A 23,630-nucleotide genomic window follows, 5' to 3' on the forward strand; every position below is an offset into this window, starting at 1 on the left:
AGATTGTGTACTTAAAGAAACACCCCATTTCATCTAAGTTATGTAATTTTCGGGCATAGACTCATTTATGTAATTGTATTCCTTTATTATCCATTTAGTGTCCATAGTATCAAAGTAATGGCCCCTCTTTTAACTTGGACATTACTAATTTGTGTCTTTCTTGTTTTAGAGGTAACCTGGCTATGGGTTTATCCATTCTATTGAACTTTGCAGAAACAAACAAACAAACAAACAAACAAAAAACCAGCTTTGTTTTCATTGATTTTGTCTGCTGATTTTCAGTTCACAATTTTTAAAAAAATGTCTGCTCTGATATTTATTTTCAGTTTTTTGTGGCTTACTTTGTTTGCATTTAATTCCTCAGCCTCAGTGATCTCAATATTTCCCTGCATGATGGAGTTGCTCCTGAATAGATTTTCTCTCTTATATCCAAACCTCAAGTAACTCTGACACTCAGCCAACAGAGCTTTTCTGCCCTCATCTCCTTTGTCTTCTCTGTGCTTGTTATTATGAGGACCAGCATGGCTCCTTTACGCTATTTTCTTTCTTTCTTTCTTTCTTTCTTTCTTTCTTTCTTTCTTTCTTTCTTTCTTTCTTTCTTTCTTTCTTTCTTTCTTTCTTTCTTTTTTAATCTGCATTATTTACAAAGGAAGGAAAGTCTGAGACTGGCACAGCAAATTGTGCTTTTTATTAAGAACATGGAGAGGAGAAAGGGCTCCGCACTGGCATACACTAATCATCTTGCTCTATTTCACATGGGCTGCAAGTACCATTCAATATGAGATAAGTTGAGCATATGTGATGGCCAATACAAATGTGTCAGAGTATGGAGAATAGCACGTACATTTCTGCAGTGAAACTCAGGAAATTCACCTTTAAAGGAGGTTGTATATTCCTGGATCTTGAGAGAATGAGGTGATGAGGAGAGGAGAGGCCAGAGAAGAAACTCCCAGGAAGGGGATGGAGAGGGAAGGAGGTGAATGATGCCCAGATGAGAGAGAGTTGCGGACAGCATCACAGGAGAAGACAGATGGTCTTTCCTTCCTCACACAGGAATGAAGCAGAGCTTGTAAGGTGGTGGCACAGAAACACACCCATTGACAACTGCAGTGGTGTCAATGTGCTTTGGGTCAACCACAGATTTCAGGGTAAAGTGCTGTAAAATGGTGGTCAGGAATAAAAACAGCTCCAGGCGGGCCAGGCCCTCTCCCACACATATTCGTTTTCCTGAAAATAACAAACACAAAGAGTAAATACTCCTTGAACACTGAGATTCTGGATGTCAGAAAGCGAATATGCAGTAAATATCTGGTTAATGGTTGAATAGGTGGATGGATGGTAGAAGGGGTGGATAGACAAATGCACATGCTGTCTACCTAACATCCTATCCTAACAAGTATTCTTCTGCCAACAAACATTTGTTGAGTATCAGCACTATGTCAAGCATTTCATTAAGCATTCTCACATTATAACTGCTCTTTCAAGTTTCCAGCAATCTTTTTCCAGAAACACACATACTGTATTTTGCCGTATATAATGCACACCCACATTTTTGGCCCAAACTTTCACGGAAAAAAATCTTTCATTTTAAGTTTTTCATTCAAACTTTTATTTGTTTACATTTAGGTACTTGTTTTTGCACTGTAAAGGAATTTTAGCATTTAAAAAAATTTTTTATTCATTTTAAGTGTGTTTTTCCAGGACCCATCAGCTCCAGTCAAGTAGTTGTTTCAATCTAGTTGTGGAGGGCACAGCTCACAGTGGCCCATGTGGGGATCGAACCAGCAACCATGTTGTTAAGAGCACCGCGTTCTAATCAACTGAGCTAACCAGACGCCCAGCATTTATTTTTTAACATATTATGGCACAAGAAATTTTATGTAACAAATAATTACAAAACACAAGAACAGATACAAAGTACAAGAAATTTTACATAGCAGTAATAAGTTTACGATTTTACGCATCATAGAAGGCCAAGAACTCTTTGTTGTTTCAAGTTCTTCGTAAGTTCAACAAAACCTATCATATTCTAGGGTATTATGTTGCATACGGATATCATGATTGATTTCTAGAGTTACACTTCTAACTCATAAGCATAAATAAAAGAATTAAAAACATTTATATAGATACAGAATTAGTACTACCCATGTATAATGTTCATCCTTATTTTTCCCTCACAAATTTGGGTAAAAAAGTATGCACTATACACGGCATAATACGGTACATTGGTTGTACTTTCTGTTCCTAGTGTGATGTTTCATGATTTTTCTTCACGTTCTTCACAGCCTTTGTTCTCGCTACAAGTATGCCTACTCTTTATCAATCTCCAATACACCATGAAGTTTCAAGTTTTATACACCACTGTTCTTTCTGGCTAGGATGCACTTCTCTTATATTTTCAGTACCTAGCTCAAATTTAATTTGTGCATTCGGAAGAACTGAGCCAATTCTCCAAAGCTGCAGCGATCTGGCCTAATAATGAAGATGTATCATGAAGAGAGAAGTGCATTGGCATTGTATTGGGTATTGGTACTCCCAACCATGGACAAAAAGCAATTCTACCAGTATTAGAGTGAGTGCTATGTAAGTTCCAACTGATCCCCAAAAGGTATCCTGTCCTCTGAAGCACTGAAGGAAATCAATGTCTATTACCTGCTGAGAAAGGCATGAAGTAATCACTCTTCTTAAAATTGCCACTCTCATCCAGGAAGTGGCCAGGGTCGAACACCTCTGGGTTGGGGAATTCTTTGTCACTGTGTAGCACAGAAGTCAGAGATGTGAATATGGTTGTGCCCTGGAAAGAAAAGGTGAAGATAAAATGAGTTACGAAGAAGTTGTGGAACTGGAAGAAATATTGAAAGTCATTGAGTCCAATCTTATGATCTACAGATGAGGAATCCTGCATCCAAAGATGGGCACAAGCATTTTGAGCCAGAGAGAACAAGTGATATGGATAAGTTGAAGGCCAGTGGCAGGGAGGTTGCCAAAAGAGATTCCAACAGCATGTGAAGTACTGAGTACATGGTCCTAGGGTATTAGACCTTCTGAATCCATTCTGCTCATCACCATGTTTGGACGCTGGTATGTCTCCAACACACGCTTTGTTTTATTACTTCAATTTTCAGCCATCTCATGTATGGATTACGGTTTAAAATAGAAGTCTCTGTTAGAGCTTGAAATGGCTACAGTTACCTGTTCACAGGGCTTTTATAATAAATAGACATCTGATCAAATTTTAAAAATCTCTTCTGTGATAATAAGTACAGTGACAAATATTAGTGTTATCATTTCCATGTAGATAGTTTATCTTAATTTAAAAACATAAAAACAAAGAACTAAGTGATGTCTGTCAGAGGGTGGGTGGGGGGAAGTAAAGAGATGGATGAAAAAGGTGAAGGGGGAATATAGTCAATAACAGTTTGATAATTTTGGGTGGTGACAGACTAGTGTGAGCACATCATGAGGTACATACATGTTGAATCACTATATTATACACCTGAAACTAATATAATATTGTATGCCAACTATACTTTAATTTAAAAAATTGAAATTAAATGAATAAAAATAAATATAGGGTAGATTTCATTACAGATTAATCCTGCCTTACAAACACAGAAAGAATGATAAAATTAGTAAAAAATCTTCACTTTGAAACAATTCAGTTTAGGATTATTAATTCAGGCAAGTTTTATCAATTAATGCTAAAACTCTTGGGTGAATAATTGGGAAGCACGATGTTCACAAAATCCTAAAGTACCACACAATAGATTTTTATTGATTAAAAGTAAAAGACAGAACCTCTGCCATGGAGAGATCAGCAGATACCACTTTAGGTGAGGAACATAGCACAACCAATAATGGGATAAGTGGCATTATGTGCCTCACCTCCCCAGTGAATTTCAGTGGCACATATAAAGCACCCATGTCCTTCTCCTGCCAAAATTGTAACTGGAACCTAATATCTAGGAAACAATTGCATAAAACCAGTCTGAGGAACAGTTTACTTCACTACTGGCTTGAACTCTTCCCAAAGTTAAATGTACTGAAAGAAAATAAATAGAGCAAAGGGAATTGATAATGAGACTAAAGGGAAAAGGTAACCAAATTATATGCGTGTCCCTTGGTTGGAGACTGAATTGCAAAGAAAAAACAAACAAAACAAAACTATAAAAGATATTCTAGGAATTTCCCATTTATTTAGAAATGAGAGAAACTAGTTTGATTAATTATTATCCTCAGCCCCAATATTAAAATAGAAAAGCCTTCTCCTCATTGTGTTCTGTGCTGAAAATACAGTGGAGTGGAAGTCCTACCCCTTGTACCAAATCTGTGATCAAGGTAAGCCCCGTGACCTCTTAGTAAAGTCATCAATTCCGTCTTTTCCAAAGACTAGAAAGTACTTGCAACCCTACTAATCTCATTACTTCCTTTCCCCAACAAAGTACAAACTTTTTTATGTTATTTTTAAAATGTAATAGTTATGTGTTCTGCCTTCAAGTGGAATAGAGGAGCTTGCTGCATATCAAATAGAAAGTCTGAATCTATACAGAAATTATGTGTTAAAAGGCATTGGAAATCTACCAAGATAAAAATTTGTCTAGAGATTCCATAGTTGGGAGAAACTCAGAGAGGTAAGCTGACACCTAAATTTAATTTCAGTTTGTTTCTATGTCCAAATATTAATCAAAACAGGAGTGTTGCATTATTCTGACTGGCTGGAGAGGGAAGAGCCTTTTCTGGAAAATGATAAAATCTGAAATTATGCATTATCTATCTATCTATCTATCTATCTATCTATCTATCTATCTATCTGTCTATCTCCCTCTCTCATCTATCATCTAATTGGTATTTAACCAAAACTTATTAGGCATTTCAAAGACACAACTAAGTGGCCACAAGAAGAAGAGGGGAAGACAATAAAAATAAACCCATGGGGCCGGCCCGGTGGCTCAGGCGGTTAGAGCTCCATGCTCCTAACTCTGAAGGCTGCCGGTTCGATTCCCACATGGGCCAGTGGGCTCTCAACCACAAGGTTGCCAGTGCAATTCCTCGAGTCCTGCAAGGGATGGTGGGCTCCGCCCCCTGCAACTAAGATTGAACACTGCACCTTGAGCTGAGTTGCTGCTGAGCTCCCAGATGGTTCAGTTGGTTGGAGTGCGTCCTCTCAACCACAAGGTTGGCAGTTCCCCTCCCGCAAAGGATGGTGGGCTGTGCCCTCTGCAACTGGAAAATGGCAACTGGACCTGGAGCTGAGCTGCACCCTCCACAACTAAGACTGAAAGGACAACACTTGAAGCTGAATGGCAACCTCCACAACTAAGATTGAAAGGACAACAACTTGACTTAGAAAAAAGGTCTGCAAGTACACACTGTTCCCCAATAAAGTACTATTCCCCTTCCCCAATTTAAAAAAAAAAATCTAAAAAAATATAAATAAATAAATAAAATAAACCCATGGAAGGGAACAATTCTTGTCTAATTTTATTAGGCCAGCATTACTGTGATGCCAGAAATTTAACAAGAAAATTTTGAAGAAGAAAAACTGTAGACTGAAAATCTCTTGTGAATGTAAATACAGAAGTCCTTAACAAAATGTAGCAAATCAAATCTAGCTGTGTATATACTATAATATGTATATTTAGTGGTAAAAGTGAGGACACTATATACAACCATATCAATAGATGCAGAAAATTGATATGAAACATTGCATACATCCCACACAAAAAAACACACGAAAGAAAACATTGCATATGCATTCGTGACAAAAAAAATCATAAAAATAAACAAAGCAGATTAATTTCCTAATCTGATAAAGAATATCAATCAAAATGTACATAAAACATCATTCTTAATAGTGAGATGTTAAACCTCCGCTCTCCTGCAAATCAAAAATAACCCAGATAGCAGGGTGATGTACGTAGAAATTGAAGATTAATCTAGAAAGAAATTATTAGCAATAATTTTATATTTAGCAAGCTTGCTACATATGAGGTCATCAAAATGATAAAATCAATTATATTTCTAAATACCAGATTTAATAAATGGAAATAAGACATAAAAATTTAGAACAACAATAATAAGTGCCTAGGGAAAGAACAAACAAAAATTTGCAAGCCAATACACTGAAAAGTAAAAAAGAAGAAAAGATTGAAAAAAATTAAAGAAAGCCCCCCCCCCAAAACTGGGAGCCTATACTGTATCTTTTAATTGAAAGATTTAATGAATCATGATGTCAAGTCTTTCTAAATTGGTCTAATATCACCCTGATAAAAATCCCAGCAGTGTTTTGGTAAATATATAAACTGATACTAACATTACTTTGGAAATGTAAGCAGCTAAGATTAAACAATATTAGAGAAGCAGAACAAATTTGTAAGACCTACACTGTCAGATAGCAAAGCCTGTTATAAAGCTTTATAGTCTAAACTGGAAACAACACAGTGTCCACCAAGCTGTCACACATATGATTTTTGTGCTTCTCTCATCCTGTGTTCATAAAGGACTGGACCCATATTGTGACAATGGGAACTTCAAGACCACTGAGGTCAGTAGAAGAGAATCACATCTTACCTTGGGGATGAGATAGTTTCTGAATTTAACATCACGGATCACCGAATGGGGCAGATTGGTGGGGACAAAGTCTATGTATCTCTGGACCTCGTGTACCATGGCATCTGTGTAGGGCATGCAGCTCCTGTCCTGCATGCAGGGGCTCCGGTGTCTGCCAACCACACGCTCAATCTCTTCCTGGACTTTAGCTGTAAGACACAAGTAAGACTGATGAAAAAAGAAAATGCATACCACATTTGCATACCCATTCAGGAATACGTGAAGCAATATGAAGCTGTCCCAATGTCATTATAAATATCAGTTATACACCCAGAAATATACCTAGACATAGAGAAATAATTCCCATAATAGATACATATCGCTCCTACAAGTTAGGCTTACGATACATTGACACATATATCAGCATACATGATCATCGAAACAGAAACGATGAAATGTTTCAAACTATAAAGAGAACATAATTAAGTCAAAAATCACAGTTCTTACAGAAAGGAAAACAGGAATCCAATATTAAGTTTATATCGAATAATATTTGGGTTGAAAAATTAAATTATAATGCAGGCGTTTTGTGTATTTGTGTATTGTGTGTGTGTGTAATTTGCAATGGTACTCTATCCTCCAACTTGCCAATGTTACCCGTTTAAAGATTCTAGCAGTTTCTTTTGAAATTTGTGTTCTATTTCTAAACAATGGCTCTCTGTTTCTATTTCTTACTAGCCTACTATTTTCAGATAATGTCTGATTTCCTAGTACAATCGTGAAAATTTCCTTCTCCACCTTCACCTTACACAAAATATACACATACAAACAATTCTCCTTATTCCACTTCCCCCAAATAGTTAAATCACAACTTTTGGCTCTTAGAATATTCATTTTAACATCATTCCGACTACTTAAAGAATGCTCCCTGGCAAGACAACTCTGGTTATGTTTCATTTTGGGTACTTACTTGGACTTAACCATGTCTTTCATTCAACTCATAATTTTCTGTATTCAGTTTAGAATTGTTTCCAAATGCTCAGGTAGATGTTTCAGACTCCTAATAATAATTTCCCTATTATTAGGAAAACCGATCCCCTCTCTTTTGTTCGTGGTGTCTCCCCTCACACCTGCTTTACCCACCTAATCATTCTGAAGTGGACATTTTCTAGGCCTGGTGCCTAGCAACCTTCCTGACACTTCTTTTTTCTTTCTTTTTTTTTAAATTTATTTTTTAAATTTATTGGGGTGACAATTGTTAGTAAATTACATAGATTTCAGGTGTACAATCTGTATTATTCTTGGAGCTCTCCTGATTCCTTGAGTCCATGACTTCCTCTGACGTGACGTCAGACATTTGGTTGAGAAAGGCAAAACGGGGGGTAACGTTTTTGTCAAGCACACAAGGCTGAAAATACACTCTTTTTATTCTTTTTTTTTTTTTTTCTGGGGGTTGACAATTGTTAGTAAAGTTACATAGATTTCAGGTGTATAATACTGCAACTCTTTTTATTAATATACAATTCGAAAGTTCCCCTTGAGAATTCTGTATTCTGATGGTATTATGAATCTTAATCCTTTCACATGACATGATCTAGTTTCCTGAAAGTTTTTGTCACTTTCTTTTTAATCCTGGTGTTCTGAAATTCCATGACCCTATGTCTCAGTGTCGATGTTTCTGTTTCATTCACTCTGATATTTCTATCTACATGAAAAATTTTCTACCTACATGATCAAATACAGAGGTCTTCTCTCCAGAGCTTTTCGCTCTCTGGAGTGTTTTTTTATCTGGCTGCTGAAAGTCAGAAAGCAGGACGGAGAAAGGAGCTTAGAGTCTCTGAATTCAAGAAACAGATTCTTACTTAACCTGTCTTTTCAGCCCTACAGTTCACTGTTTCCCTGAGTGTAGGGCCTCTTAGGTTCAGTTTCTCTAGAGAGTAAACCTCCCTCTTCCTGCAGGGGGGAAAACAGTTATCTGATAAAAAGGAGTTGTCAAAGGGACCTGGGCAGGGAGAGCTACCTTTTTTAGCCTATTTCTCCCTCTACCGTCTTTGACACTTACTATTTCTAAATAGTAAAACTTATAGGGACGTAGGAACACAAATAACTTTTCCTCAACATGTAACTTCCTCTTCTGACACTGAGGTTACAACTGCATCCTCTCTCTTGAGTGAATGATTTCTCCTCACTATGCTCTCTGTGTTTCAGGAATTTGTTGAAGATTTGTTGGCTATTTTCTGACCTCCTCTTAGCCAGCTCAAAAGACAAATTCTCATTTGTAATAGGTTATAATCATTTCAGTGGGATCCTGAAACTGGACAAGATAATGTATATTGCTAAACTGCTATGCATAATTGTAACTCTTTAAAGTAAATTTCTAAAATAACGTGTTTTGTAAAACATAAAATTATTGACCTCCCCCCCTCAAAATTCTTATGGTGACAAATACCACCTTTCTGGAAATAGACTTCTGAAATAACAAAATCCTTTATGCAACATCTTAAGCCTAAATAGTAACACATTTATTGTGATACTAATTTTTATAACACTTCCTAGACTGTGGAAATTATCTCAGGGAACCTAATAAATCTCTAGGATTTCTACTTATGCTTCAATAAGGAGAGTTTCCATTAGGACATTGTATTTTCAGAATGAGGAGAGATCTCTCCAAGAATGTAACTACTGCTCAAATTAGTGGCCTTCTTGTAATAAAACCAGTATGTAGTCTCAGGCCAAAACATGCTCTCTGTGCCTGCCACATATAACCTCCCATGAAATAGAGACACTGTTTTATTGCTTTTGCAATGGCCCATAGTGTCTTCACTCCTCTCAGTCATCAGCCTGTATTATACAACAGTGTCCCGTTATTATTCCTTCTTTAAATTTGGAAAAACTAAGCAGGTGAAATGGAAATTTCAAGAATGAAGCTTCTCTAAGACAACATGGAATGCACTAGCAGTGTCCTCCCAACATCTTTTCTGAAATTCCCCTGCCCCGCCATGTTGGGCCTACCTGCGACCTCTGGGTGCTTCAGCAGGAGCAGGAGAGCATATCTCAGCGTGGTGCTCGTTGTCTCTGTCCCAGCCCCAAACAAATCCGTTACAGTGTTTGTCAAGTTTTCAAAAGTAAACTCCAACTGTGGATTGTCCTTTTCCTAGGAATAATTTGATGCAATTGTTTGCCAAAATTATAGTTAATCCAAAATAACTCATATTGTTATAAGTTTAGTAAGCCAACATATAAACTGCAATTTTATATGTTGGCTTATTAAATTTACAACAATTAAAAGGTGCACATTTAGAAAACCTACTACGTGGTATGCAAGAGACTATAAATTAGTTAACTCAACCATCACTTTCTACTGCCTTCTCCCTCTCTTGCTTAAAAGCTCCATTCATCAGCCTCTTTTGCAGTTAGGTAAGCCATGCAACATAGTTTTTACAAGTGAAATATAAGCCGAAATCTATTGGTTCCACTTCCTCCCTCTTACTCAAAACAAATATGTAAAGGAAGAGGTAGAGTAGACCTCATCTTGGGACAAGAGGATTTAATCATGAAGTAAAGCCTATATTCCAAGTATGGGTAAGAAAAATGGAACGTATTTGACTGACTTTTCAGGACTTCTGTACCACCCTACACTGACACATCGCGAGACCCCTTTTATGTACAATAAATAGACCCACTGTTTGTTAAAGCCACTGTTAATAGGTTTTCTTTTATTTGTAGACAAACACAATCTTAATTGGTAGAAATAGGTAAATTAAGGCCATATGCTGAAAGATGTTACAATTGTTCGATTTTATTATTAGTTATTGTTCTTAATCTCTGACTGGGCCTAATTTATGAATTAAACTTTATCATTGGTATGTTGATATAGGGAAATCATGAAATACATAAGGTTCAGTACTATCTGTGGTTTCAGACATCCACTGAGGGTCTTGGATCATATCCCCTGTGGATAAGGGCGGACTACTCTACCGGGCAGCTGCTGACCACACCCTGTGGCCCACTCAGGCAGAGTAGCAAGTTCAAAGCCCTGCTCATCTAAGAGTACCTAGAAGCCTCAGAGAATACTCTATGGCTTGCCTGGCCAGGGAAGGAAGTCAGTAGCCCTGCCCAACTCCTGAGCATAGTAGCCTCCAGTATACATATATCGAAACAACATGTACACTTTACACATATACCATTTTTATATGTCAATTATTATTCAATAAAGCTTGAAAAAAATTCTTTTTTAACTAGTACTGTAAGAATTAGTCAGAGCAATTAGGCAAGAAAAAGAAACTAAGAGTATCCAATTTGGATAGGAATAAGTAAACTATGTATATTTGCAGATTACATGATTCTACATGTAAAAAAAATCACAGAGAATCCACAAAAACATTACTGGTGATAATAAATGAATTCGATACAATTTGCAGAGTACAAGACCAAAGGAAAAATCAGTTGTGAGATTATACACCAGCAATGAAACACAAATATCAGTGTGTCTCCACACTAGTAATGAACATTTCAAAATCAAATTAAGGAAATAATTTTATTTACAATAGCATCTTAAAAAAATAAATATCTAGTAATCTACTTAACAAAGAGGAAAAAAGGCTTGTACTCTGATAACTAAAGCCATTGCTAAACAAAACAAAGATTATCTAAATAATGGAAAACCATCTCATATGCAAGCATTGAAAGATTTAATATTGATAAGATGGTAATACTCCCTAAGGAATATAACAATTTAATGCAACCCCATCAAAATTCCGAAGACCATTTCGCAATAATGGAAAAGCCAGTCCTCAAAATTAATATGGAACTTCAGGGGTAGGAGTCAACTTGCCAATTTGAAAACTTACTACAAAGCTACTGCAATCAAAACAATGAACTTCTGGCAAAGAGATAGAAAACAAGATCTATAGAATAGAATTGAAATCGAGATATAAACTAAAACATCTATGGCCAGTTTATTTTCAATAAGGGTACAAGACTCTTCAGTCTAAAGGAAGAATCTCTTAAACAAATGGTGCTGGAATAACTGGAGAACCACATGGAAATGAATGAATTTGGACCCCTGCTTCACTCCATATGCGAAATATAACTCAAAATAGATGAAAAGTTAAATATAAGAGCTAAAGCTATAAAACTCTTAAAAGGGTAAATCTTCACAAATTCAGATTCGGCAATAGATTCTTAGATTTGACACTAAAGTAACAAAAGAAAAAATATCTAAATAAGACTTCATCAAAATAAAAACATTTGTGCATCAAAGGACATAATCAAGGATATGAAATGACAACTTACAGAATGGGAGAAAATATTTGCATTTAAAATATATGCAAAGGTTTGATGCCTAGCATGTATAAACAACTCTTACAGCTCAACAACAAAGACAAGGAACTCAATTTTTAAAAACAAAGGACTTGAATGACATTCCTTCGAAGAAGTTATATAAATGGGTAACAGCACATGAAAGGTGTTCAACATCATCGGTCATCAAGGAAATGCAATCAAAACCACAATGAGATACTACTTCATATTAACTGGCATAGCTTTAATAATTACAAAACAAGAGAAAATAAGCATTGGCTACTATGTGGGAAAATATGAATGTAAATGCTGCAGTCACTATGGAAAAGCTTGGCTGTTCGTCATATGTAAGACATAAAATTATGATATGTCCCATCAAGTCCACTCCTAGAAATGTACCCAAGAAAAATGAAAACATGTTTCATTATTCATAAGAAGAATCAGAGCCAAAGGTAGATACTACACAAATGTTTATCAACGGATGATGGATAAACAAATAATGGTATGTACATTAAATGGATTATTCAGCCATAAAAATTAATGAAGTACTGATACATACTGCAACATAGATGAGCCTCCAAAACATTGTGCTAGGTGAAAGAAGCCAGACACAGAAGGTCAAAATGTGATGAGTCTTTTTATATGATGTATCCATAATAGGTAAATCGATAAAGCACATTACAGTTTAACACATTATGAGGTGAAAAGAATGAGGAGTGATCACTTAATGGGTGTGGTATGTTTTTGCAGAGTGATGGGAAAGTTTTCAAATTAGAGAGAGCTAGTGGTTACACAATAGAGCAAATGCACTAAACACCACTAAATTGTATACTTTTAAGTGGTTAGTTGTGTGGTATATAGATTTCATCTCAATTTTTAAAATGGCATTATTCCATGAATTGATCTACAAATTTAACACTATCCGTGTGAAAATCCCCACTGGCTTCATTGCAGAAACTGGCAAGTTTATCCTAAACTTCATAGGGAAATTCATGGGACCCAAAATAGCCTAAACAATCTTGCAAAACAACATGTTGAAGGATTCCCACTGCCCAATTCCTAAAAAGCTAGTGATTAAGACTACTAGATGGTGTGCTACTGGCAGAAAGACCGACATATAAGTTATGGAATACAATTCAGATCGAACCAATTAATCCTTACATTTTCAGTTAATTGATTTTTGACATGGGTGTCAAAGTAATTCATGTGGGAAAAATAGTCTTTTCAACAAATGGTGCAAGATTCATGCTTAGTGACACAACCTCCAACTTCATACCTGCGCCAATTCATTTTATTTTATATTCAGTTAAGGCGTCTCTCTTCCATCCACCTATTCATTCCCACCACAACCTCCGCACCTCTGTATATATCACTCCTCCATCTGAAATTACCTCCCTAGTCCATTGCTGCAAATATATTAAGATTTATTTCCAACCACTGGACTTGCAGGAAGCCCAGCTAGGTCAAGCCATTCTTTTCCGTTCTCTTATACATTGTGTGTAACAACCTTGCTATCTTCATAGTATGGCATACTCTCTCGCATTTTCTAACTTGTTTGTAATTGTTTCCATTTCACCTGAGGTTGTCAGGTAGATTATTAGTACCTGAAGAATAGGATTAATGTATCCCATTTATTTAACAATTTAGTATTATATCTTCCATAATGTTTAGTGCAGATTCATGAACACAATAGGTCCTTAAAATGCTTGTCAGTATTACTAGCTTGACCATTGAAACATCTCTAGTAAATACAGAAATATTCAGTGAACCATAAAATGCACAGGCAATCAAATAAGTGAGCTCTTGTTAAAATTTTACCTGCTCCATTTTAATCAGGAAACAATCAATGAAGTCCCGAGGATTGTTAACGTCCAGGGATTCTTGATGTTCCCTAGTTCTCTCCATAACAAAAGTTTTTACAAAATTCACATTTTTATGAAATTGGGTATAACTCCCTGGGAAATAATCAAAGAGAACAGGGAAAGTATTGCAGATCTAGAAGAGAAAATGATAGGATATTAGATAAAAACACTTAATAGAGACATACACCATATGTCAAGCCCTGATTAGACACTGTACTACAAATATTAATAAAATATGGTCTCTAGCTTATACGTATTAATTAAATATGGTCCCTGTCTTGAGGGCAATTTTTGTTCTACAAATATGTAATTTTCCACACTGATAGGTGTATTTGAAGAAGAAAATTCTGACCAGGAGATCAGAGATGATAATCATGTTTATAGTATAACAGCGTCTTTATAGCAAGTCTTTCCTTTTTTACATCAATTCTTCCCTACAATCTTGAAATATGGGATGGCATAAAATACTATGAAGCACAATTTGTAGATGACAACAGAGGTGAAGGGAGGTTGGACAACCTGAAAGAGCACAAAGCGAGTCCCTGCTGTTTCTAGTTCTGCCCAGTAGCCTTAGACAACGAATTAGTATTTTTTTATTATTATTATTATTATTAATTTAATTAATTAATTTATTTATTTTAATTTATTGGGGTGACAATTGTTAGTAAAATTACATAGATTACAGGTGTACAATTCTGTAATTAGTATTTTAGAACTGGGAGGGTCCTGGGAACACCATGCAACACAACTCAACATTTTATATATCAGGTAACCATGCGCCAGAGTAGTTAAGTGACTTTCCTAAGATCACATCATTATCTTTTAGGCAGAGTATAGAACATGTCAGTTGAGCACAGGTAAAATTATCATGTTTGTTTATGGTTGATACACCATATAACCAATCATTTTGTCATCCTGAAAACAATTACTTTGTCAGTTAGGATGCCAACTGAAGCATCAAACACTCCCACCCTAGTTAGTGTTCCCTGGCAGCCTCTGTGGTCCGAATATTTTCCCTTCTTGAAGGAGATATTCTCTTCCTTCCTAAATGCATGTACTCTTATTGCTGCCAACCAATGTGCCAACAAAGTCACTAAGTGTTGATTGGATGACAAGACTTGTGGGTAATGGAAGTGTTTCAAGAAGAATCCAGGAGTTCATTTAGTGCTGTAGGCATACTTTTGGAAAGTTACCAAAGTAGTTTACGGGAAACTGGACTTTGGACTTTAGTGAAAAAACCACTGGACAAGGTCAACTGGATTGAATTCCAGTTTTGTATTCTGTACATGTCTTTTCCTGTCCATCACTAAAGGGCTCAGCCATCTTTCCCAGATGAGCACTCCATGAGACTAAGCTCTGGGCAGGACTGTGGTGTTCACAGATTCACTTCACAGCTTGGTTCATACACAGACTTAGACTTCTTGGAGAAAACCATAAAGGATTCTGTGGGAAGAAACAACCTTGGCCTCACCTGAATCCATGCAGAGCTCAAAATGCTGGCATTTTCATTAAAAGCTTTCATTATGTTTAGAAAATCCTGATCTTTATAATCAAAGCGTTTCTGGAAAATAATGGAGCAGATCACATTGCAGGGAGCACAGCCCAGGATAAAAGTGGGATCACAGGGTGAAGCTAAAGAATAAGAAACAATTTTAAAATACCATTAAAATATACATATAAAACACTTTGTTTATGGGGCGGCTGGATGGCTGAGTTGGTTAGAGCGTGAGCTCTGAACAACAGGGTTGCGGGTTGGGTTCCCACATGGGCCAGTGTGCTGAGCCCTCCACAACTAGATTGAAGGATAATGACTTGGAGATGTTGGACCCTGGAGAAACATACAGTCCCCAATATTCCCCAATAAAAAAAAAGCAAACCACTTTGTTAATGAAATCACAGGTAAAGGTAATTTTAGAAACATTAAAACAATATCTCACCTATAAATTCCCTTAACAGCAAAATACTTAATGCACATAAAATTAACATATCACTTTACCTTAACTTGGTAGACCATTTCAAACAAGCTAGTTAAATAAAAGATGGACCTTGGGGGCATGCGCATAAAATTAACACATCACTTTACCTTAACCTGGTAGACCATTTCAAAAAGCTAGTTAAGTAATGGATGGACTTTGGGGGCATGCACATAAAATTAACACATCACTTTACCTTAACTTGGTAGACCATTTCAAAAAGCTAGTTAAGTAATGGATGGACTTTGGGGGCATTGTGCTAAGTGAAATAACTCAGACAGAGAGAGACAAATATTGTATAATACCATCTACATGAAGTATCTAACTTGAGTAGTCAAACTCAAGAAATGGTAGGGCATGCAATAAAAGCAAATGTGTAGTCAGTGCCTTCTATGCCAGGCTCTTTTAAATATACCAGGGCTCTAAGCTGTAAAACAACTTATTTTAGCTAGATAGGTTGAGGATAATTTGAAAAGCCTTGGGCATTTCTTTGTCTGTATGTGATTCACAGGCAAAATATGAATTTTCAATCTTTCCTTTCACTTACTATGGAAGAAAGAATTTAAAAACAGGGTAATTGTAATCCAAGCTGAAAATCGGAGTCTTGTTGAGGAGCACTTTAGAGGTCATTACATCCGGCAGTGGAAGGTGAATAATTATTATATACTTGCTACCAAAATCTAGTAAAGTTAGGGCAAAGTTTAGCAAACTGAAAACAGTCAAGTTCCACTTAGAGAACACAGGGTAAGTGGTTATTGCTAATGGTTGAAATCTACTTAAGTGAAACATTTTGTAACTAAGCATTTGCATATTTTAAAGAATTATGATGCAGTGCATAATCAAAATACATACATCAATACAATGAGTATTGGATAACAAAAACAATTAATGCTGATATTTTTAAAATAGTGCTGTCTTTACAGAGAAATCATTGGTACGAGAATTTAATATGCCTCATCAATTGAGACCATAGATGGCATTATAACTGGCTAGGACTGTAGACGTGGGCTCTGAAAGTAACTCTCAGATATGTTTGTGAGGCTGACCATATAAATATAATCTAATTAAATAAAGGCACATGTTACTTATTACACGCTCCAAAAGAATCTGATGAGGTCATTCCCACCATGTCCACTTGACAAAATCACCTGGTAAAATGCTCTGGAATAAATAACCCACATTTATGTTTTAGGAAAACATTGTGCCCTAAACCATTCAGAAAAGAAAAATCTACATGATTCTAATTTGAAAACAAAGCTGGGACAGATTTGCATTAAATGACCTTTTAGTCCCACACTGTATACACAATCTGGGTGTACACATAGAGCTGGCATAGATTCACAAAACCTCCCTGGCCTTTCCTCTGCAAATCCTCCCTCCTCCACATGAGGGCTGGTGGCCACTACCCGTATGGTCCCCCTGAAACTTTTCCAAGGATGTGATCAGAGAAGAGAACAGTCTGTTGAGGTCAGAGTTGCAGAGAAGCAGAGTGTAGAGTCACCCACCATTGGTTTTTCTCAACTCCTCCACCAGACAGCGGGCTTCCTCCTGAACGCGGTCTTCAATGCTCCTCTTCCCCATCCCGAAATTCCGTAGGGTCATCAGAGAGAAGCGCCGCATCTCCTTCCATCTCTTTCCATTGCTGAAGAGGACTCCTACAAGGAGGGAAGCAGAAACTGGAAGGGAGGTCCTAGGCAGGGAGGTGGAGGCTGACACCTGGCAGTCACATGACGGGCCAAGCTTTGCACAGGAGATCTTCGCATTCCTATTTTCCATCCTCCCCACCCCATTACCAATGCTGAACGTGCACAATAAACACCTACCAAATCCTTTATTAACTCTATCAAACACTGGGAATCTGCCTCTTCCAGAAAAGTCCTCTCCCAGATCAATCAGGGCTTCTTTCACTGCTTCATATCCATACAGCACCACAGTGGGGTTCATGCCAAAATACACGGTGAACACAGGGCCATAGACTTTTGAGAGCTGGGAAAGGACATGCAGATATTAGCAAAAGAAATCACTATCTAATAATATATTGTGCCGGATTCAGTATGATATCATCGTCCTACTTTTGTTTTTATTCTACAACACACAGTCTAAAATCTTTCTGATTTTAATTCATAACTATGAGGGTGAATGTTAATAACTGCCACTTATGTGCCAGGCAATGAGCTGGGTAATGAGAGAACAGATTACAACGAATCCTCAAAGCAGCACCTTCAGTAGGTTCATTTGCCCCACTTATAAGTAAGGAAACCGATGGCAAGGAATCCCAATTCCTTTCCAGCATCCCCTTGCTACCACCTAAAAGACTGAAATTGGAAGCTCTTCTTAGTCGACCTCTGATGCTTGAGCCCATCGATCCTCGATGCCCACCTTGGGACCGAAGCCCAGCTGCGTAGCTCAGGATCACCGGTACCACTGTTCCCATCAGAATTCTGATTCAGTAGCCCTGTGATGAATACTGGAAAATGTATGTTTCATATCACCCCAGGCGCCTCAAAGGCCCAGCCCAGGTGTGATCTGCTGGTATCACTAGCACAGAAGGCGAGTGAGCCCCACAGAAGCAGTGCCCGGACATGCAGCATCTCCTGGAAGAACAATTTCTGTCACCTGCAGCATTTATAGGGTATGGACAGCAGCTTTGTGCAGAGGAAAAAGGATCCTGTTACCATCCAGTGGCCCTGGTCACTTTTTCTCTCATCCTGGTCCTAATCACAAGCTGTTTCCTGACATCGGCCATTAACTGGCTTCTTCAGAGAAGTTCAATTTTCATGGTTGTTCTCAACCAAACACACTGTTTTTATGGTAGATGACTTCTTGAATGAAATCACTAATCAGAAACACTTCCCTTACTATTTACCTTCAGCCAAAAATCATGTAAATGGTGGTGAAACAAAAAGAGCAGTTCTCCCATCTATTGCCACTTTATTATTTTGATTCCACCAGACAAAGACCTAAGTGTATCTCACTTGCAAAACGCACTGCTTCGTTCCACTATTCTTGATGATGACAAATCAAAAATAATACTCCATGGGGACTATTTGCTTTACAATGACATATTTTAATTATTTAATATATTAAAATGTATTTAAATATATTTTAATAACTATATTTTATCTAAAAGTAGATGTTAATTTAGGTACCCTTTGAAAGCTGCTGAGAAACATAAAACATACTTACATTGCTTAAGGAATTCCTCATGTTTTTCACATCTAGCTGCAGGATATTTCCAATAACTGGGAGAGGAGTGGGGCCCGGCGGGAGGTTCCCCTTCCCAGAGCTCTGTTTCCACAGTGACAGGAGAAGCAAACAGGAGACACAGAGCACCAGGAAGACAACTAGATCCATTGCAGCTTCCTCTTCTTACACAACTGTGAGCTTAAAATGCAAACTTCTGTGATTCTCCCTGCTATTCAACATATGCGTCTTAGACTCCTAAGGTGATTAATCAGCTAGATCGATACACTTCAATCTCTTTTTATAAAAAACTTTCCCCACTGTTCTCCTTCTTTTCAACGATACACCTTGGAGATTCTGGTTTAACACGTTTGGGGCTCCACCCACATATTAATAATTCTTCAAAACATCACATGTGGTTGAGAACCAATGAAGTAAACACAGTGATCAAAACAATTGCTCAGCATTCTGGATTCTCAGATTAATGACCAGTTGAGAATTTATAACTTAGGGGGTAATCTTTGTATAAAAAAAGTGCTTATCTATCCTTTAATGCTTTATCAAATATTAGTTTACTTTATCCTTCATAATGAAAGCCTTTTGAAATATATTAGGGTACTGTACTAACATGATAGCTAGCTAAACATAAACTAGGGAACATAACTCATTAATCCTGAATGCCCAACTATGCATCAAGTAATCAGCTAAGTAAATTTACACTTTTTTTTAAATTTATTTTTTAAATTTATTGGGGTGACAATTGTTAGTAAAATTACATAGATTTCAGGTGTACAATTCTGTGTTACATCATCTATAAATCCCATTGTGTGTTCACCACCCAGAGTCAGTTCTCCTTCCATCACCGTATATTTGATCCCCCTTACCCTCATCTCCCACCCCCACCCCCCTTACCCTCTGGTAACCACTAAACTATTGTCTGTGTCTATGAGTTTCTGTTTCTCATTTGTTTGTCTTGTTCTTTTGTTGTTTTTGGTTTATATACCACACATCAGTGAAATCACATGGTTCTCTGCTTTTTCTGTCTGACTTATTTCGCTCAGCATTACACTCTCAAGATTCATCCATGTTGTCACAAATGTTCCTATATCATCTTTTCTTACCGCCGAATAGTATTCCATTGTGTATATATACCACAACTTCTTTATCCATTCATCTATTGAGGGACATTTTGGTTGTTTCCATGTCTTGGCCACCGTAAACAAAGCTGCAATGAACATTGGAGCACACGTGTCTTTATGGATAAATGTTTTCAGACTTTTTGGGTAGATACCCAGGAGAGGGATTGCTGGGTCATATGGTAATTCTATTTGTAATTTTTTGAGGAACCGCCACACTGCCTTCCATAACGGCTGCACCTGTCTGCATTCCCACCAACAGTGTATGAGGGTTCCTTTTTCACCACAGCCTCTCCAACACTTGTTACTATTTGTCTTGTTGATGATAGCCATTCTGACAGGGGTGAGGTGATATCTCATTGTGGTTTTGATTTGCATTTCTCTGATGATTAGTGATGTTGAGCATTTTTTCATATGTCTATTTGCCATTTGTATGTCCTCTTTGGAGAAATGTCTCTTCAGGTCCTCTGCCCATTTTTCAGATGGATTGTTTGTTTTTTTGTTGTTGAGTTGCATGAGTTCCTTGTACATTTTGGATATTAGTCCCTTATCAGAGGCAGGGTTTGCAAAAATCTTCTCCCATTCAGTTGGTTGCCTCTTTATTTTGTCAATGGTTTCTTTTGCTGTGCAGAAGCTTTTAAGTTTGATATAGTCCCATTCATTTATTTTAGCTTTTACCACCCTTGCCTTTGGAGAGATTCAATGTTAAAAGACTGAAAACAACAAGAATTGGCAAAGAGTGGAAAAACTACAACTTTCATACTCTGCAGGGGAGAATGTAAGGAATTTCATGCACTTTGAAAATGGTAGTAAACATGACATCCCTGTGCCCTCTGGGAATCATGGGTTACAGTGACAGCCAGCGAGCAGGAGCACCGGCCTCCTAAGCGGTGGGTCACATGGCCTGACCTGTCCTTGGCACCCCAGGAGGGCAAGTTCAGGGGTTCAGGGCCACAGCAGCTCTCCATCTGGCCTTTAGTCTCCACATTTGTACACAAGGCTCTCAGCTTCCCAGGACAGAGCACCCTTTCTGGGGAGTGAAAGCTTGGCTCACAGGACACCCCCGCCCCCCACCCCCAAGCCTCCCAGGAATGTGACTTTTCCACTGGGGTTTAAGTTGTTACTTGGGGGACCATTCTGTAGAGTCCACAGACTTCACTGGGAATCTTTAGGAAAGAAAAATAGCCACCCTATAAGCAATTGTTACATTTCTGTATGAAGCATTCCAACTTTCAGAGCTCTAAAACACTCTATGCTAAAATTTCCTATTGTCATTCCTCTGCTTTATTTGTGTTCCTTTTCAATTTCTAACTTTTTTCTCTACATTATTGTTGGACTCTTCTCACAGGCTTGTCATAGTGTTAAGTAGTAAGTGGTAGAAATTTTCTTCATTGAATGATGTTATCTCTATTCTGCACATTATTAGCGGAGCCATGGTTAGTATTTTTAAAGTATTGTGCATAGTGGTTTCGGTGCCCTCTTTGCTCCAAAAGTTATTTCCCAGCAGTTGTTCTGTTTACATCACACTTTGCTTTCAGTTATAGTCAAATGAGGTTATAGGAAATGTGCTCTATTATATTACATGATTTTTTCAAAAGGCTGAGGATCATTGTAGTCCAAAATGGTGAATTTTAATTAAGGTTGTTACGTGGTCAACTGAGTTTCTTATTTTTCTTTAAAATACTATGCAACTACATATGTATTTATTTTTAGAATAGAAATTTCAAGTTTTTGCAAAGTCTTACTTTCTCTCGCCGTTTTTAAATAAATAAATATATATATATAAATTAAGGGTTTATTACAAAATCCTAATGTTAGTTTTTCATTGTCAGTTATTCAAGAAAACAAGGACACGGGCCCTGGGTAGGCCTGGGGGTGAAAAGCCAGGTCAGGAACCGGCCAACGGGCCCTGGTGGTGACGTCCAGCAGGTGGGTGCTCGCCACCCACTCCTTATCTGCCAACTGCTGTTCACTGCGTGCCCTGAGGCATGGGTCCCGAAGTAATGTGCACGTCCATCTGGAAACACTGAGGAAGAGGTTGCAAAAGCTTGACTTTGATGGACAGGCCCATAAGTGTGGCCATGCTGCAGTGTGGAATGGTGGGTGTGAAGGCCACCGCCACTGTGCTCTCAGCGTCACTCACCTGAACCCGGACTTGCTCCACTACGTTCAATTCTTCCAGTGTTAGTGGATGCTCCGGATTATTGATGCAGCGAATCAGATCGTAGATCTCCCGCGCGTCTGTGCTGTCTGCACCTGCGGGTCCTCGTCGCCTGCGGTCACTGGCCGCTCCCCAGAGCCCTCCTACATGAGTGGGTTAGTGTTTTCCAGGAGCCTCCCCGCCACCCCCCACCGCGGGCCACCATCGCGGAACCGCTGCGAACCTCTCTCATCTTTATGGTAGTATTTCACCGTCAATTCAGAAAATAGAGATCATGTAAGTAAATTCCCTTACCTTATACCTCTAGAAAATGTTAGTAGATATTTCTTTGATGAGTCAGTTCATTCTTCTTGAACTAACATATTATCTGTGAGCAGTTTAATCTTCAGAGACACTTGAAATAGAAATTCTTTGCTCTGTTAATGTTTCTATCTACGATCGTTACAAGAGAGATGAAAATTACTTTATGGTTTCAATTAATTAGAGCTGAATTTTAAAATGGCTAATGTGTGGTGACTGGGCGGAGAGGGCAGTCTATGGAGTGAGGAGTCCAGTAGGAGGATGCCCTCTGGCTGTGTAGGGCTCTGAATAGACTGGAATAATTGTAGATGTTCAGTGAAGAGGGGTTGGTTGTCACTCCCCCCACTGCCCCTACTCACCAGGAGACATGGTGGCCACCAGGGCCCTCACAGTCTTCATCGGAAAAACAGGCCTGTCCCCAGATCACCCTATCTTCAAAATGGCGTCTTCCGGCTTCACATGACGATGTTCTCAGTGGCATCTTGCCCTAAGAGGTGGGTATGAGGCCTTGGTATTGAAGGCCAAGGTATGAGGCAGCTCTGCCCAGAGCTGAGACAGAGATAGATATATCTCCAGAGTAGGCACGTGGGAGGGTGTGGGAGCAGAGTACATAACCAAGGTATCAGGTATCTAGGCAAAATGTCCTGGGTCTGAAGCCAAAACATGTGCCACACTATAAACAATAGACCAAGCTGTGTTAATTCTGAGTCTGATCCAGATCCACAAACATTTAGGGCAAAGCAGCTGTCAGAGTTTTCAGGGGAGCTGTGCCAGGGATCCTTGGTGTCAGATCCCTGGGCTGGAGGAATCATACACTATCTGACCACCACTGAGTCTCAAGTTTCCCATCTGTCTCAGGGTGAACAGTAGGAGCTGCCTCAGTGGTCTGGGAAGCTTCCACTAGGAATGGCGTTTTTGGAATCAGGATAAAACAATTGGCCAGAGCTGTCTCCAATAACTCATTCTGAAGCAAGAGCTGTGGTATTGTTGATCATTTCTGTTGGATGATGCAATGGAACTGTTCACCTTCTTAATGGTGGAGTAACTCATCCAGTCTCACCTTCTCACAGATAATAATTATTAAATCTGGGCAGCTTTTTCATAAGAAAGCAATTCACAAAACACATTGGACAGCCCCTCAAATCATATAGATCCTACAAGAGAT

The 23,630-nt window shown here is 38.1% G+C and overlaps 1 protein-coding gene across 3 annotated transcripts; it reads right to left on the reverse strand.

Moving 5' to 3' along the window:
* Positions 1-671: 671 nt before the first annotated feature.
* On the reverse strand, positions 672-23,630 carry LOC109439850 (cytochrome P450 2C19-like). 3 transcript variants are annotated; one of them, XM_088791940.1, is made up of 10 exons: positions 22,825-23,630; positions 18,872-19,069; positions 17,509-17,671; positions 17,191-17,340; positions 15,184-15,344; positions 13,669-13,845; positions 9,562-9,703; positions 6,571-6,758; positions 2,653-2,794; positions 672-1,227 (listed from the first exon to the last, which is right to left on the reverse strand). In XM_088791940.1, the coding sequence occupies exons 2-10, from the start codon at positions 19,037-19,039 to the stop codon at positions 1,046-1,048; spliced, it is 1,473 nt and encodes a 490-aa protein (XP_088648066.1). In that variant the 5' UTR covers positions 19,040-19,069; positions 22,825-23,630; the 3' UTR covers positions 672-1,045. The 3 variants fall into 3 exon arrangements, with proteins under 3 accessions (XP_088648066.1, XP_088648067.1, XP_088648068.1); XM_088791941.1 differs by lacking the exon at positions 18,872-19,069 and having other exon boundaries at positions 22,825-23,049; XM_088791942.1 differs by lacking the exons at positions 18,872-19,069; positions 22,825-23,630 and adding an exon at positions 18,065-18,727.

Source organism: Rhinolophus sinicus, chromosome 15, assembly GCF_057876585.1.
Source record: "Rhinolophus sinicus isolate RSI-liver-muscle chromosome 15, RSI-T2T, whole genome shotgun sequence".
NCBI lineage: Eukaryota > Metazoa > Chordata > Mammalia > Chiroptera > Rhinolophidae > Rhinolophus > Rhinolophus sinicus.